The following is a 14,930-nucleotide window of genomic DNA, read 5'->3' on the forward strand; positions in this document are numbered from 1 at the left end:
TTGCCCTAATTTCCTCTTCTTTTTTTTTTGTTCTTTTCCTTTATATTTCTCACGTGTGAAATTATATTGTTAATTACAAGAATATCCTCTATTTTTTCATTCCCAAACAAAATAGGAAAAAAATAAAAATTTGATGGAAAAATCTCTGACCAAAAGAAAAAAAAAAAGTTGAAGGAAAGTTTTGTAAGATATAAAAACTTAAGAGTTAAGATTGATGAATTTATTGCATTTTTATCAAAATATAAATCTACTAATACTAAAAGTGTATTTGGCATGGGTCTGCATGAGTAAAAACTGTAAAAGTCAATTAATACTCAAAGATTATCTCTAGCTATTAAAAGTTTTTTCTTTTTTTTTTTTGTTTGGTAAAAGCTATTGAAAGTTTGAACATTTAGCTTATATATGTTTGTGAATTTATATGTACTTCTACACAAATATACATCTATATAATTAATTATAATAATAATTGATTTATGACATTATAATTTAGAAAATATTTTACTGAGAAGTCATAATAACCATGAATTCTTTTGCAAAGAATAATTAACTTTTGTTCTTCTCCCTTTTAGAACAGGAATATCATATTCCTGAAAAATAAAAAGGTCAAAATTGGTGAGAGGACAAAACTGGAATTTAATAGATGAAATTATCAATTAATGTGACACAAGACAGAAGTCACACAATTAAACTCTTTTAATCCTGTCGTACTAAGGATTAAGGAACAATGACATTAATATTGAGCCCTTTCTTTTAAATTGGTCCAGTAAAAGCCCATTAATAAAACACCGTCGTTTCGTTTCCAACACTAACTTGTTAAACGACGTAGTACAATCTCATGGCTTTTTTTTTTGTTTGGCTTCTGGTTCTGGATAAGAGCTTCGTGCAGCTGCGAAGGTTTTGAAACCTTCTGGAAGTGAAGAAGAAGCGCCATGGTTGGGATTACCAGCACCGTCGGATTCAACGCCGTTTTCTCCGGAATCACCAAAACTTTGTCGTCGCATTCACTATTCTCCGTCGATTCCAAGCTCTGTGGTCTTCGTCTCTCCAAAACCGAACTGTCTTTCGCTAATCTCACTCCTTCTCCTCGCCGTGGCTTCACCGTCACTTGCCGCTTCGGAGGTGGTGGTGGTGGTGGAGGAGGTTATCGTTTCTCTGGAGACTCGAGGCGAGGTAGACCGAAAGAAGCAGAAGTTGATGAAGCGCTTGATATCGCCTCAATTAGGTACTAAGAAGGTTTCATTAGCCTAATTGTGATTTTGAAATTTTTCTTGATGATTCGAACTTTGATGGTATTGTTGTGTGTTTGAGTAGGTCAGCTACTGTTAGGCTTATCGATGAAAAACAGAACATGGTAAATGTGACTTCAATCTCTTGAAATCAGCTTTTGATTCTGTAAAATTAATAGACTCATAAAGGTCCAGTTTTGTTTTTGCTCTCTGTAGCTTGGTTTAGTATCTAAAGACGAAGCTGTTCGAATGGCTGATGATGCTGAGCTTGATCTGGTATGTGTTTCCACTGAAATGTTGCTATTATGGTATATGCAATGTTTTTGCTATGATATGAGTCTGAAAGATGAATCAGAACTCGAGTTGATGCCTGAATATGCGAATAGTCAGTGAAATTGAGCTAGTAAAAGGAAGATTGAACTAGAAGCAAAGCAAATAACAGAAGAATAGGGTTTACATTGGTATATATAGAACTCTCTTGTAGTACTAAGCAAACCAGAACTTAACAAATTAATTTAGCTACACCGAGTCTCTAGTGTAACTAAGCCAACCAACTCAAATTGATAGATTGTGTTTGTTTTCAGGTGATATTATCACCTGATGCAGATCCTCCAGTTGTTAAAATGATGGACTACAGGTGAGTTTCTAAATATGTGTTGAAATTGTCTCCTTGTAGAGATATACCAAGCTGTGCTGTATTACCGGTGATGATGCTTTTTGTTTTGCTTTATCAGTAAATACAGATACGAACAGCAGAAGAAGAAGAAAGATCAGCAAAAGAAAAGTATTGACTGTTCTTCTCCCTCTTAGTTTTAGAGTTGGAAATGAGATGTTTATCAGCTTATGTGTTTTTTTCTTGTGTTTCTTCATATCAGCCACTCGCATGGACTTAAAGGAGCTTAAAATGGGGTAAAGGCTTTCGTTTTTTGTTTGTGATGTTGCAAATGAAGTTTTAAGAACTGAATCTTCTCAAAGGTTACCACTTTTTTTTCCGACAGTTATAACATTGATCAGCATGATTATTCTGTTCGTCTAAGAGCTGCCCAAAAGTTCTTGCAAGATGGTGACAAGGTTTGTTCCCATAATCTTCATAAGCTGCGACTGCGAGAGTTCTGTCTAAGCTGAATGTATTTTGTTAATGTACTACTTGTAATGCACACAGGTTAAGGTTATTGTGAGCATGAAAGGACGAGAAAACGAGTTCAGAAATATCGCTATTGAACTCCTCAGACGTTTTCAAACCGAAATAGGGGAGGTAACATGTTCGTTCTCCTCTTGTTATTTATCAATGTGAACTGTCTGTGAATTGATTGGTGAGTCACTGAAACTTGTCCCGGATCTGTAGCTTGCGACTGAAGAGAGCAAAAACTTCAGGGATAGAAACTTGTTCATTATCTTGGTACCAAACAAGGAGATGATTCGGAAACCACAAGAACCAGCCTCAAGAAAGAAGAAAAAACAACCGGAAGGCGAAGTTTCGGCTGCAGAAATAACGGTTGCAGAAGTAACGGCTGAGCCTCTACAGATCGAATCTGAAGTTTAAATCTTTTGGTAAGGATTCTGAGAGCTAAAGTAAAGTTTTGTATATTTACTTTTCTACCATGTCTCAAGAGAGTCAAGAGCTGTATAACAGATAGAATTAGTCCTATTTGAATGATGTTCTTCGTTTGTAGATCATTTCTCTAATCATTTTTGTATAACTTTCATCGTAGTTGATTCATACAGAAGTGTACTTGTTTAACCAAGCTTATAACTTAATTGCTTACATGACAGAAACTACATAAAGTCTGTTCAAATAATAATATTCAATTTACTATTTTGTGTGAAAATGTAATTTATTTGAGTACTAAACTAACAGAGATTATATATTTGGTTAAGAAGAAAACCTAAAACTGAGGTTACATGTGAATATTTAAATTGCATTTTCTTCATTGATTATTCTTTAAACCCTCTCTAACCTTCTTCACATCTTTTTCCTACAAGTAAAAGACAAAATGGAAAAAGATGATGGCAGAAGAAAATGCAAGCCAAAAAGAGCGATTTACAAGTCATTCTTTGAAGTGTGATGTTGTTACGGCCATGGAAACTTGCTTAATGGCAATGATGGAGACTCTGCATCATCTCTTACTTCTTCTTCTTGCTTCTTTTGTATCAGATGGGTCTTGAGGCTACTCTCTTCTATCTGTTTCACACAAAGAAAAACTCGGTTTAACGCGTTGAAAACCATAGATTCTTGGATTTGTATTTTGATTTGTTACCTCCATGACTGCGGTTGATGCCAAGAGATCTTCACATTTGTCAAGCAAAAAGTTCTCTTTTGCTACTGTAACAGCAAGATCGGAAATAACCTTATTCATCTCCTCTGTTTGCGAGTGTAAAGACCAGATGGATGATCCCATACTCTGCATAACATCAAGAGCTGAGGACATAGCCAACTTTAGAGATCTAAGGTCCGCCTGTGATCACAAGAGCTTTGCGAAATCATTACTCGATTCTTGGTCTTTTCGATCACTGTGTGAAGAAGTAAGAAACCAATACCTTTGTTCCTCCTGCCAGTGGAAGCCTGAGAGTATTTGCTTCCAAATCTCCAATGGCACCAGCTAAAGAACTAATGTGTTCTCTCTCAAGTGTTGCCCAATCTTCAAGGCAAACCATCTGCACAAATACTTACATGAATGCCTTTAGATCATGAGGATGATACTCTGATGAACACAAGTGGAAGTGAAGACATATTTTACCTGATCATTTAAGATGGATTCTAGCTTCATTTCTAGCTTCAGCTGTTGGAGGTAAATTCTTTGGTTCGTCACATGATCTCGTAGGTCTGAAGTTGCATGCCAGACATTGTATAGTGTTTCCTGTAACCTCAAGATTGTTAAAAACAGAGGAATGTACACTTGTATAATGTCACTCTAACTATAGACTTGGAATTTGAAGCTTAAAATTGATACAATGTGTCAAGTTTGTGTATTGGTACCTCAGCAATTAAGCTTTGAATATAGCTTACTCCCTCAGCTCGAGCATTTGCAAACCGCCACTGCGTATATCTATTATAGAGTAACCGAAGCTGATGAACATCTTCTATGTAAGTTGCCTTTTTACCTTTCTTGACATCCGCAATGAAGCTGAGTACCGAGGTTGTGTTGCTACTGGATTGTGCGGTTTGTCTTATCCGGGATGGACTTACACCTCTCGGTGGAGGTGTAGAAGATCTCACACAGGAGAAATTTCCCGCTCTTGAAGGACTTAATCCTCTCAAGGGACTCACTCCTCTTGAAGGACTCAAGCCTCGAGAATTAGATGACGATGATGAAAATGAGGATCTGCTCGGTGAAGCAGTGCGTGAACCAGGAGCAGACAATGGGTGCAACCTAGCTAAGGTTGTTCTATCTAATGAACTTGCAGACAAAAGCTTTAGAGACTCACAACTACTACTATCTTCTGAGGTTGTTGGAGACAAAATCTCTTGTCCACCATTTTCATAACAGGACAACAACCTTGTTGTGTCACTAGAAGACTTTAGCAATGGTTTAGAGATTTTATTAGACAAAGGCAATGACATTCTCCTGATAGCTTTATCGTCAAGATCCAAGCTTCTGTTCATAGGATTTGATGATGTAATCCTCCCACTAATTCGACTAGGCCATCGATGTTGTTCTATTATCTTACTAAGAGAACCATCCACAGGTTTTGAATTCTCTGACTGTCCAGCAGACACATTCTTACCCCTCAGTGGACTTCTTTTTCTCTCAGGCGTATGTTTCCTCAACACAGATGTTGTCTCACTCTGCTGCTTATGAGCTATATTCGAAGAAGACGGTCTCAATGTCCGATCACTCGAAGAAGTAACAAGCGGTTTCTCCTTCTTACTAACAGGAACTGAGACTGAATCAGACTGAAAAGAAACACTAAGGCTTCTCATAGTAGAAGGCCATAAGCTTTCAGGTAAACGACCAGTAGGTAGCTTCCTAGAAGAAACCTGTAAATCTATAGATACATCACTAACCGGTGTGGAAGGGCTACGTTTCCTTTCCGCTGAAACAGCTCTTTTCGATAAAGATTGAGAGGTTGAAGAAGGCACAGTCCTCGTGACATTAGGCGAAGGACATCTCCTAGTTTTAGTAGGAGTCGGTGATCTGTATCTTGAACTAACCTCCATTGTTCTAGCACGGCGCGTGACAGAAACTGCATTGTTCTTCTCAGCTGGAACAAGAGGCGGTCTTGTAGTATCAGATTGCTGCTGCTTCGCCATTGCTGTTTTCTTGGAACCATATACCACTTCCATTCAAGCTAGCATAAACCAACTTGCATTGATTGGATTTATAAGCTAATGCCTCTCATTGTAGACACTTCTTTTATTCTGCCAAAAAGTAAGATACCTTACAGATGAGCAAGATGGAGCAAAAGCAGAGAATATTTTTAGAGACAACCCAGATGATAAAAAGAAAGATAAAGATTAAATCTTTACAACAGAGACACAGATCAAGAAACCTTTAAAGACTACCCAAATTCTAAGAAAGAGAAAAAAGAAAGGTGAGATCTTAAGCCAAAACAGATCAAGACATGAAGATTGAAAAAAAGACAATCCTTGGTCCTTGGGACAAAGCTGACCAGTTTCAAATCACCATAAAGCAAAGTTAGGTCCCAAAAGAAAAAGGGGACAACAAGAACAAGCTGAGACCTAGTAGTTAAAGAGATAAGAAAGTTGTGTCTAGCTAGCTAGGACTATAACAAAAGGTCTAGTACTAGTACTACTAGTATATAGAGTTTAATTGTGCTGCACTTTTACACAGTTTCTGAGATATTCTTGATTTCAATCAAAGACTTTATTTTTATAAAACCTTCTGAGCAAAAAAATACAAATCTTTTTCAGTGTCATTGTCACGGGTGTGCCATGGTCGGATGGGCTGGAAGAAAAAAATTTAATGGGAGATTTCACAATTCACAGACTCACCTTTCTTTCTTCTTCTTCTTCCACCACATCAAACAATCAAAATCTCAAAGTTAACAAAAAGAAGTTTCCTTTATTAGCTTTTTTTTATTAACAAGGAACAGTTTTGATTAGAATAATGCTGCTAATGAGTTATATAATTAACAATTAGCAAAAAAAAAATGGAGATTTTGCAGATTCATCTGTTTCCTATATGGGAAGAGACAAAGAGGACCACGTGTATGGAAGAATCAGTGTCTCTACTCCAAGTCCGGCAGGTGAAGCTCAAGTCAAATGGGGCTATCTCTAGAAAGATTGTATCAGAATCAAGGTCAAGCCAAATCCTCAGTCAGATAAAAATGGTGATATTTTTTTATTTTTTTGCAGTGACAAATGACAAATAATGCAGATGAAATTAGCAAAACAATCTGGTGATTAATATATAGTTTATGTTTTGACCATTTGAGAAAAGAAAAAAAAAACTTGAAATGTTTCTTGGGAAAATAAAGCTCGTGAAACAATAAAATTTGGGATTCGAAAGAAAAAAAAAAAAAGGGTTTTGTTTATAGTGAGAAATGAGAAGAATACAATTTGTTTTTTGTCTGAGAGTGAACCACGACTTGTGTCTCTTATAGAGCAGACAAGTTTTATCGATCAAAACTATTTTTGGAATTTATTAAGTAATTCTGCAAAGATCTTAAAACTTTTGTTCTTGGGGCTTTCTTCATTAAAAATCTCTATAAAACGCCAGAAACTGAAACAAGAATTAACATTGTCGCTCAATAAATTAGTTTTTGATACAAATTAATCAACAAAACATCAGTTTTAGTATTTGTCTCAGACTAAACGAACACTCAAGAAAAAAAAAAAAATTAGGGGTTTCTAATTTTGATCAAAATCAAAATAGGGTTAACAGAAATAAACAAACGTACAAAAAAAAGCAAATCAATATGATAAATTCGAAGTTGGGAAACTCGAGATTTCTAACCTGGTGAAGAAGGCTTGATCCACAAGTAATTAAACCCCAGAATTGTTCTATCTTCGACAATTTTTTGTTTTTGTTTTTGAAGCTCGTGAAGACGCAAGAGAAACAGAGGAATTTTTGTTTTGAATTTTCTTTTTTTTCTTTCTTTCGGGTTACTGCTGCATTGTATTTGGATCGTTGACAAGACTTTGTTATATTCAAATTTTCAACTTATGTTTTATTAGTATTTATTTTGGGTAAACCACATAAAGAGAAAATGTTAGTTTTTATATAGTACAAATTAAATCCTCGACCCTACGAAACATCGTATGATGATAGTGATTGTCACTTTGTCAAATGTTAATCTTTAAGTGATTACTTTTCCAAGTGTTGATTTATACAAGCAGTTTTTTTTTTCTTATAAAAAAAGGGAGATTAATATGGAAAAATGATAAGCAAAGCTGCAAAGGTATATCATTTTTTTAACAATTTTAATATTTAACATATTTTTTTGGTAAGAATTTTAAAATTTAACATACTAAAAATAGAATTTCGCTACTTTCTTTTGACCATTTCTAGTTTTTTTTTAATTTGTAGATTTTAAAAAGTGATCTTGCTATACATTTTGAACGTAATACATTAAAAAATAGTAATCTACTAATACTAGTTTTCAGTACCATCCAATGATAATTTGGTGAAAATTTATTCAGCTCATATACTAGTAAAACTAGTCCTCAGACTGATCCAGATATCCGGAATTTTTGAGTTTCATACCCATAATATTGCACATATTTTTTTAATAATATTTCCTCCATATTCATTTAAGTGTCATATTCAAGCTTTTAAATATAAACTAAGAAAAAATGTTGTTTAATAAATTTATCTATTGGTCCATACATTAAGTAAGAATTAAACTTGAATTTTTTTTAACAAAAATTTGGATTGAACTCTAAATCGACATTTGTTTTTATATAAGTATTTGATTAAATGTTGACAAAAAAAAGTATTTGACTAAATATTCTAATTTATGGAGGAAACAAATTGCAGAAATCTAGCATAGATTCATCATTCATGTATGTTTGAGATACTCAACAAATTTTTTTATTTTTTATTTAATGATCGTACAACTTTATAGTAGTTGATTATATACACATACACTGATAATTAGCAGTCTAAAAAACGTTTAACTTAATTATTTTCAATATATACAAACTAATTAGACCTACTGTATTTTGTCTTGAACAACATAGGATTCCACCACTGAAACAAAATTCTTGAATTCCTTTGTTAACAAAAAAGGTTTGTAATTTCTTTCTTGTTACTCTTCCTAAGTGGAGAAAAATTAATTCGTCTCCTTTACGGTTTAAATAATTTGCTTCTCTTACTTTTTCATCCCACTATTTTTACTCTATTATATCAGTCACCAAATCAAACCCACGGTTAAAAGTGTTTTTAAAGAAAATATGCAGAGGTAAATGAACAGCGATCATAACCTTATTTATTCATTTATGTTGATGTAGCCAAACATAAAAACGTATATCAATATGTATAGGGAAAGAGAACATATATAAGAAGAAAGATCAATAAGAATTGAGGTACAAGTGTAGAAATGGGAATTTCAGAAAATAAAACCAAAAACACTAATGACATACTCGTAACAAGCATTAATTACATTTACATGTACCAAACTCGTAAGTAAAACACGAGCTTACCTAACCGCACTATAACGAATTTGCATAAGAGTGATAATGACGCTATATAATGTAACGAAGTAATGTACACATATAGGATATAGCCAAACAACTAAGTAATGTATTCAGCCACAAAAAGACTAATGTATGATAATGATTGTTGTAAAAACAATGTGTATAAGAGAATAATTAATTTTGTCTAAAAATAAAATAAAAAAGAGAATACTTACTCATATTATTGAAAATATCACAAATTTAAAATGCCGAAAGTGAAAGATAAGTTAAATTACTCTACATTGTTTTTGGCGTTTGGTGTGGTTAAGTATATAAGCAAAGGAAAGACCAAATGATGAGCATTCATGTGCTTAGCATGATTATATTGTGACCACCATTTTATTGCATATGCCATGCTTCTCCTATGTTTCCATCCCTTTTCTCTTAAGTTATTGGATTTAGTTTTTGTCATTCACAATATCATTCAAAAATAGATCATACAATAATCCTTATTGAATGCTAATTTATTATAAACCTTCTGCTAGATCACCAAATTTCAGAATTTTAACTATTGAGTACATATAATAACAGATGCTTCTTATAATTTTTTGTACTTTTATACCAAATTTTACTTTCGTTATCATCTATCTTTAATTTGAATGCAAAATTATTAAAATATGTATCTGCTAGATAACAAAATTTTCTAGCAAAACTAGCATATTATATATATATATATATAGCAAAATTATAAATAAATTGTATTTTTTTTTTGTGAGGGTACTTAATACATACAGTATAATATCATGTAAAATAATGTGTGCTAGAGATAATATAATAAGATATCTATTAAAAAATGTTCTTAAAACAACACATTATAGTTGAACCATCTTATTACGATTGTCCCATTTGCTATATTTGCAAATAAGAGGGTGAAATTTCGAACACATCTCAGAACTTTGGTAAAACTAGATCCATTTATTTCGGAATTTAAAATGGTGCATAACTTAAATTAGATATGTCTAATTGGAGGATACATCTATTATATATAACCACACTTTGTTATTTTTTGAAAACATCTACTACATTTTTGTTCTTTCTTTTCAATTTTTGAAACACTATAAATTTATTTCTATCATCTAGGATCATGAAGAAAAGTTTTCAACTCTCGCTTACCATTCTCATTATTTTTACAATTCTTGTTTTAGGTTTGTATCAACATTTATAACATGATTTCTCCATGTATTACATATAGTTTCTGCTAGAGAATCTAGTTTATCAAAATTAAGTTGACAAAACTTTTTAATTAGATTTTTATGATTTTAATACCAAATCATCTTTGATATATATATATATATATATATATATAAATAGGTTTCAATACTTTTTGTTCAGTAAAGAATGCCATAGTATCAATTTAGCTTCTTCTTTTTTTTTTTTTTCTCTTTCTGATTTACTTATGCTTTTATTTACTACAACATATGCTTTTTTATATGATGTTATAAAATTTGTGTTCTGAAATGTTTAATTTATATTCACTGAAAAATTCTTTGATGTAGTTAATTCTTCGAAACATAATCTTCTCAGTAAACGAATTCATTAATATAGATTAAGTATAAAAAATAAAAGTTTAAATTTTAAACATATGACAGGAGTGGTGGGAAGAAAACACAAGTGTTGGGAAGAAATTAAGGGTGAAGACCTTTGTCCTCGCCTTCAGTGTGAGCCTACTTGCTTAAAGAAGCATCCGAAAGGAGGCCCTCTTTGTGTGCCTGTGCCTTCAATCCCAGGACGATATAAATGTTTATGCAGTTATTCTTGTTAATTTGTTTCATTTTACAATAAAAATTTGAATTATTTTTTAAAATAAAAGCCTTACAATAAAGTAATTTAGTATGGGAAAAATGTCATAAAAATCCCCAACTTTCAAATTTGGGATGTTTTAATCACCAACTTTCAGGATGCCATTTTAATCACATACTTTCTGTTGACTTGACCATAAAATAACAAAGTTTTGTTGACTACGCCGTTTTAAGCATGGCGTTTATTAAATTTCTAATCCTAGAAAAAAAATCGTAAATTCTCTCTATAATACCAAAATCTCTTATGCAATCTCTCGGTTACGATGAGTTCAAGTTCAAACTTTTACACATCTGGTTGAGTTGGTGAGTGTGATGTACCATCGATGTGTAGAGAGTATTTAGGGTTTCTTTCTAGGGTTATGAATTTGTGAAATTGGAATCGATTTGGGGATTTAGTTTCTTCAATTGGTAAAAGATGTTGTTTTTAGCGTTAAAAACATGGTCGTTTATGCAAAACGGTAGCAAATAACATATAATTTTACTCTATTTTTGAGATCTTTAACAGAAAATAAACAACGTGGTCAATAAAATTTTGTTATTTTATGATCAAGTCAACGAAAAATTTGGGATTAAAATGGCATCTTAAAAGTTGGTGGTTAAAACGTCCCAAATTTGAAAGTTGGGGATTTTTACGACATTTTTCCCAATTTAGTATGTGTCAATTTAACAGTAAATTTAACAATAAATTTACACTCACACACTTTGCCAAGTTTTTGAATTCGAGCAAAACCAACAACAATTCCGGTTTTCAAATCAATCAGATTCTCTAAACCGGAATAAACCGGAATTCACATTATCCGTTCAATCTCTTTCTCTCTTAAGGCGAAAAGAAGCTTATCTATCTTCTTCATCATCTCTTCTTCCCTCAATCGGAGTGAGTACAAAAGATTACAAAAAAAAAAAGTCGCCGAGAGCACAAACCCTTATAATGGCTTCTCTCTCTATGGCTTCCGTTAACGTTAGCTTCTGTCATCCTTTACGCCCTTCTTCCCCAAAGGTTTCACTTCGCAGTTCCGTTCAATTCGCGAAGAGTCTTGCCTCAACTCACTCCATTTCTGGGCTTCGCGCTGTTTTGCCTCAGAAGATTTCTATAGTTGCTTCTCCCAATTCCCAAAAAGTTCAGTCTTTTACCGTTTTCGCTCATAAGGGCTACAAGTTGAAGACCCACAAGGTCCTTTTCCCCTATCTCTCTCTCTCTTTCTCTACATTTCTGTTTTTAGCATAGTGGAGCTCAAATTGAAGTGTTTAGCTTCGAAAGTTTTGATTTTTTCTCGGTCCAATGGTTAGTCTTGTGTCTATTGGTGTCATAGAGTGATAGAGACTTAGAGTATATCTGGTAAAGTTTGGGATTTTGCTGAAGCTGTGAACTTTATATTAGCGTTTAGAAGAGTTTAATTGGTTAAGTAAAGGTGTTTTGCTTATCTTGATTGTTGTCAAGTCTTTTTGTTGAATGAAATTATGAAAATGTGTAATGTTATTTTGTTGATAGGCTTCAGCGAAGCGGTTCAGGGTGACCGGTAAGGGGAAGATTGTGAGGAGGAGATCTGGAAAGCAGCATTTGTTAGCTAAGAAGAACAACAAGAGGAAACTGCGTCTATCGAAAATGGTTTGTTTTTTCTTTAGCAAGTATTGTTGATGGGTGTTAGACTGTTAGTTTTGTGTGTGTTTTAGCATTAGGTGTGAATACGGTTTGAAAAGAACGAGCTCTTCTTAGCTTAGAAGGATGATGGAGCAGACACAAATTTGGTTTTTCTTTAACAAGGAATGTTGATTCTGCAAATTGTTGATGGGTGTTTGTTTGGTGTGTGTGTAAAAATGCTTTCATATCTTTCAAACTTTAGTGATTAGCTGTGTGTGAATCTTGTTGATGTTTTAGCATTAGGTGTGAATACGGTTTGGAAAGAACGAGCTCTTAGGATAGAATATTGATAGAGGAGACGCAAAAACTCATTTTCTTAAGCTAGTTATGAAGTCTGAAACTTGTCTGCTAATGTCTTGGTAGTAAATGCACGGTTTCGTTTGTCAAAAACACACATTTTTTAACTTCAAACTGCATCTTTCCTTGTGTATTCGACTCCCTGCATCTCTCACTACATTCACTGCATTAGGTTCCATTGGAAATGTGATCTAAGGAGAAATAACTTAGTTGGCATCAGTTTCATAATCTGAATCTTCCTAGTGTATAATCACAACTCACAAGTTCAAGTTATTACTTTGTTTTGGCTTTGTTTCATTAGCAACTTCACTCCTCTGTTCATTACCCTCTTCTTTTGTACATGTCTTAACTTTGTGCTGTGTCTTCTGTAACACAGACCGAAGTGAACCGGAGCGACTATGACAACGTAATCGGAGCTCTGCCCTACTTGAAAGTCAATCGAAAGGCGACTTAAGCAGAGAGCTGGATAGATCCTTTTCTTACCTTTGCATTTCTCATTTTGTAATCTAAGTTGTGGTAATATCCTTTTGTATTGTGTGATATAATTTGGTCAATGAGTTGATTTTCTTTTTGCACTTTGTCTTTCTTTTTTCTTTGTCTCCGCATGACAAAACTATTCCTAAGGTGTAACAGATACATCAGCAAGGAGTTTGGTCATGGATTAATGATTGGGTTGAGAAATCAGATAGACAAGACTTCATATTATTATAATCACACCAATCTCATTCATAATCTCTCAAGTCTCAAACCTAATCTTGTTAAAAGATAAAATTGCGGCTGTGATAGAGACTGTCTAGCTAATGTTGTATTGTTGTGACACTGAGATTTCACTAAAGGATAAGAAAAAACAATATTTAGTGTGTAAATGTAATGTTACAAATTAAAACACTATACTATAAATCTCGGGTAATCTTTTTATTATATGAACCAACTAGAATTTGTAAAATTTCTACCCGCGCATTCGCGATATTTTAATTTAAAATATTTTCTACTAACATAAATTCTTGAGCTCAAATATAATAATTCAAACTTTTGAGTATAAATCTATATAAACACTAAACTTACTTTACTAAATGATATAAAACATACATATTGTTGAAGGAATATTTATTTGTGTGAGATTTAGTTTAACATAGTGTACATTAATATGTTGTTTGTGCCAAACTGCCAATGTTTTGGGTTAAAAACATTTGATAAAATTGATAAAATCTCAAACGTGTTTTATATTTTACTTTTTTTATCATGTTTTAGAATTATAGCTTTAGTTGATAATATGTCTTCCGAGATATGCTACACAAATCACATGTCACTTTTTGTAATAGCTTACATATCATTTTTTTATATTTTGTGACCATTGATTTTGTTTTATTAGATAGACTATTTTTTCAAAATCCTTTTTCATAGTTTTCCCAAAAAAGTGCGATCCTTACAATGTCTTCATTTTTTATCAAAATTTTTAAGTTGAGTTAAATAATTAATCTTTTATTTTTCTTTAAGTGAAATTTAATAATAAATCTTTGTAGTATATGAATCTTAGAAACTAATGTTTCACTTCAATTTTATTTTATGTTTAGAATTTTATAAATACAATTACATAAATTTTTTTTACTCTATCATGCATTAAAATCTTACTTCCATTCTAAAACTAATTAACTCATTCTAAATTTTGGAATATAATCATTTTTTGGTCAAAATTTGAATAAATAACATTATTATTAAAATAAATTTATAGTATTTTTTTTACTATCTTAAATTTTTCATTTATGTTACTTAATTCATTTATATATTGTTATTATTTTTATTATTTACTAAAAATTTTATATTATTGTTTTTATTATTTTAAAATTTAATTAATTTTACTTAATTCGTTTTTTATTATTTTTTACTATTATTAATTATTATTAATAAATATGAAATGAATTAATATTTAAAGTAGTAATTTTAATGCAAAAAAATAAATAGCATTGCTTATGGATGCTAACTTTTTATATATATATGTTATTAAATTGATACAACTAACATTTTTATACAAAGAACTTTAAATTTGAAATCAAGTAATAATACATAATAGAAAACTTTTAATAATCTATTAAAGTATAATAAAAAATTATTGAATTTAAATGTCTATGATTGGAGTAACACTTCTAAACCTTTTCCATAAGAGACAAAACAAAGAAAAAAAAAAAAGGTAATTGATAGCTAAGGATGATGTGTAACCACATTACTAAACTTCAATTATAAAATTAAACTTTTAAGATATTTGTTTAGTTCATTTACTAATGCTTGGTTCTAAATTTATCCATTAGAATAATAGATGTCAAAAAAAAAAA

General features: G+C 32.1%; 3 protein-coding genes across 5 annotated transcripts; 2 read left to right on the forward strand and 1 right to left on the reverse strand.

Annotated features, from left to right (window-relative positions):
• Positions 847 to 3,320, forward strand: LOC104713846 (translation initiation factor IF-3). Of its 2 annotated transcripts, XM_010431060.2 has the most exons (10): positions 930 to 1,222; positions 1,312 to 1,351; positions 1,443 to 1,502; positions 1,811 to 1,863; positions 1,961 to 2,010; positions 2,102 to 2,135; positions 2,225 to 2,297; positions 2,389 to 2,481; positions 2,572 to 2,777; positions 3,210 to 3,320. In XM_010431060.2, exons 1-9 carry the CDS (start codon positions 930 to 932, stop codon positions 2,767 to 2,769), a joined length of 894 nt encoding a protein of 297 aa, XP_010429362.1. In that variant the 3' UTR covers positions 2,770 to 2,777; positions 3,210 to 3,320. The 2 variants fall into 2 exon arrangements, with proteins under 2 accessions (XP_010429361.1, XP_010429362.1); XM_010431059.2 differs by lacking the exon at positions 3,210 to 3,320 and having other exon boundaries at positions 847 to 1,222; positions 2,572 to 2,971.
• On the reverse strand, positions 3,275 to 7,356 carry LOC104713845 (QWRF motif-containing protein 4-like). 2 transcript variants are annotated; one of them, XM_010431058.2, is made up of 7 exons: positions 7,145 to 7,356; positions 6,181 to 6,462; positions 4,204 to 5,586; positions 3,965 to 4,084; positions 3,765 to 3,881; positions 3,485 to 3,682; positions 3,275 to 3,408 (listed from the first exon to the last, which is right to left on the reverse strand). In XM_010431058.2, the coding sequence occupies exons 3-7, from the start codon at positions 5,509 to 5,511 to the stop codon at positions 3,298 to 3,300; spliced, it is 1,854 nt and encodes a 617-aa protein (XP_010429360.1). In that variant the 5' UTR covers positions 5,512 to 5,586; positions 6,181 to 6,462; positions 7,145 to 7,356; the 3' UTR covers positions 3,275 to 3,297. The 2 variants fall into 2 exon arrangements, with proteins under 2 accessions (XP_010429360.1, XP_010429359.1); XM_010431057.2 differs by lacking the exon at positions 6,181 to 6,462.
• LOC104713848 (50S ribosomal protein L35, chloroplastic) lies at positions 11,509 to 13,284 on the forward strand. The gene is made up of 3 exons (XM_010431062.2): positions 11,509 to 11,835; positions 12,154 to 12,270; positions 12,977 to 13,284. Exons 1-3 carry the CDS (start codon positions 11,593 to 11,595, stop codon positions 13,052 to 13,054), a joined length of 438 nt encoding a protein of 145 aa, XP_010429364.1. The 5' UTR covers positions 11,509 to 11,592; the 3' UTR covers positions 13,055 to 13,284.

Source organism: Camelina sativa, chromosome 9 (genome assembly GCF_000633955.1).
Source record: "Camelina sativa cultivar DH55 chromosome 9, Cs, whole genome shotgun sequence".
In the NCBI taxonomy this organism is placed as follows: Eukaryota; Viridiplantae; Streptophyta; class Magnoliopsida; order Brassicales; family Brassicaceae; genus Camelina; species Camelina sativa.

Coding starts and splice junctions, on each gene's coding strand:
- LOC104713846 (XM_010431059.2), top strand. CDS start 930: ATGGTTGGGATTACCAGCACCGTCGGATTCAACGCCGTTTTCTCCGGA. Junction 2,011..2,101: donor GAAAGATCAGCAAAAGAAAA/GTATTGACTGTT, acceptor TCTTCATATCAG/CCACTCGCATGGACTTAAAG. Junction 2,482..2,571: donor TTCAAACCGAAATAGGGGAG/GTAACATGTTCG, acceptor CCGGATCTGTAG/CTTGCGACTGAAGAGAGCAA.
- LOC104713845 (XM_010431057.2), bottom strand. CDS start 5,511: ATGGAAGTGGTATATGGTTCCAAGAAAACAGCAATGGCGAAGCAGCAG. Junction 4,085..4,203: donor TTCAAAGCTTAATTGCTGAG/GTACCAATACAC, acceptor TTGAGGTTACAG/GAAACACTATACAATGTCTG. Junction 3,409..3,484: donor CATCAACCGCAGTCATGGAG/GTAACAAATCAA, acceptor TGTGTGAAACAG/ATAGAAGAGAGTAGCCTCAA.
- LOC104713848 (XM_010431062.2), top strand. CDS start 11,593: ATGGCTTCTCTCTCTATGGCTTCCGTTAACGTTAGCTTCTGTCATCCT. Junction 11,836..12,153: donor ACAAGTTGAAGACCCACAAG/GTCCTTTTCCCC, acceptor TTTTGTTGATAG/GCTTCAGCGAAGCGGTTCAG. Junction 12,271..12,976: donor AACTGCGTCTATCGAAAATG/GTTTGTTTTTTC, acceptor TCTGTAACACAG/ACCGAAGTGAACCGGAGCGA.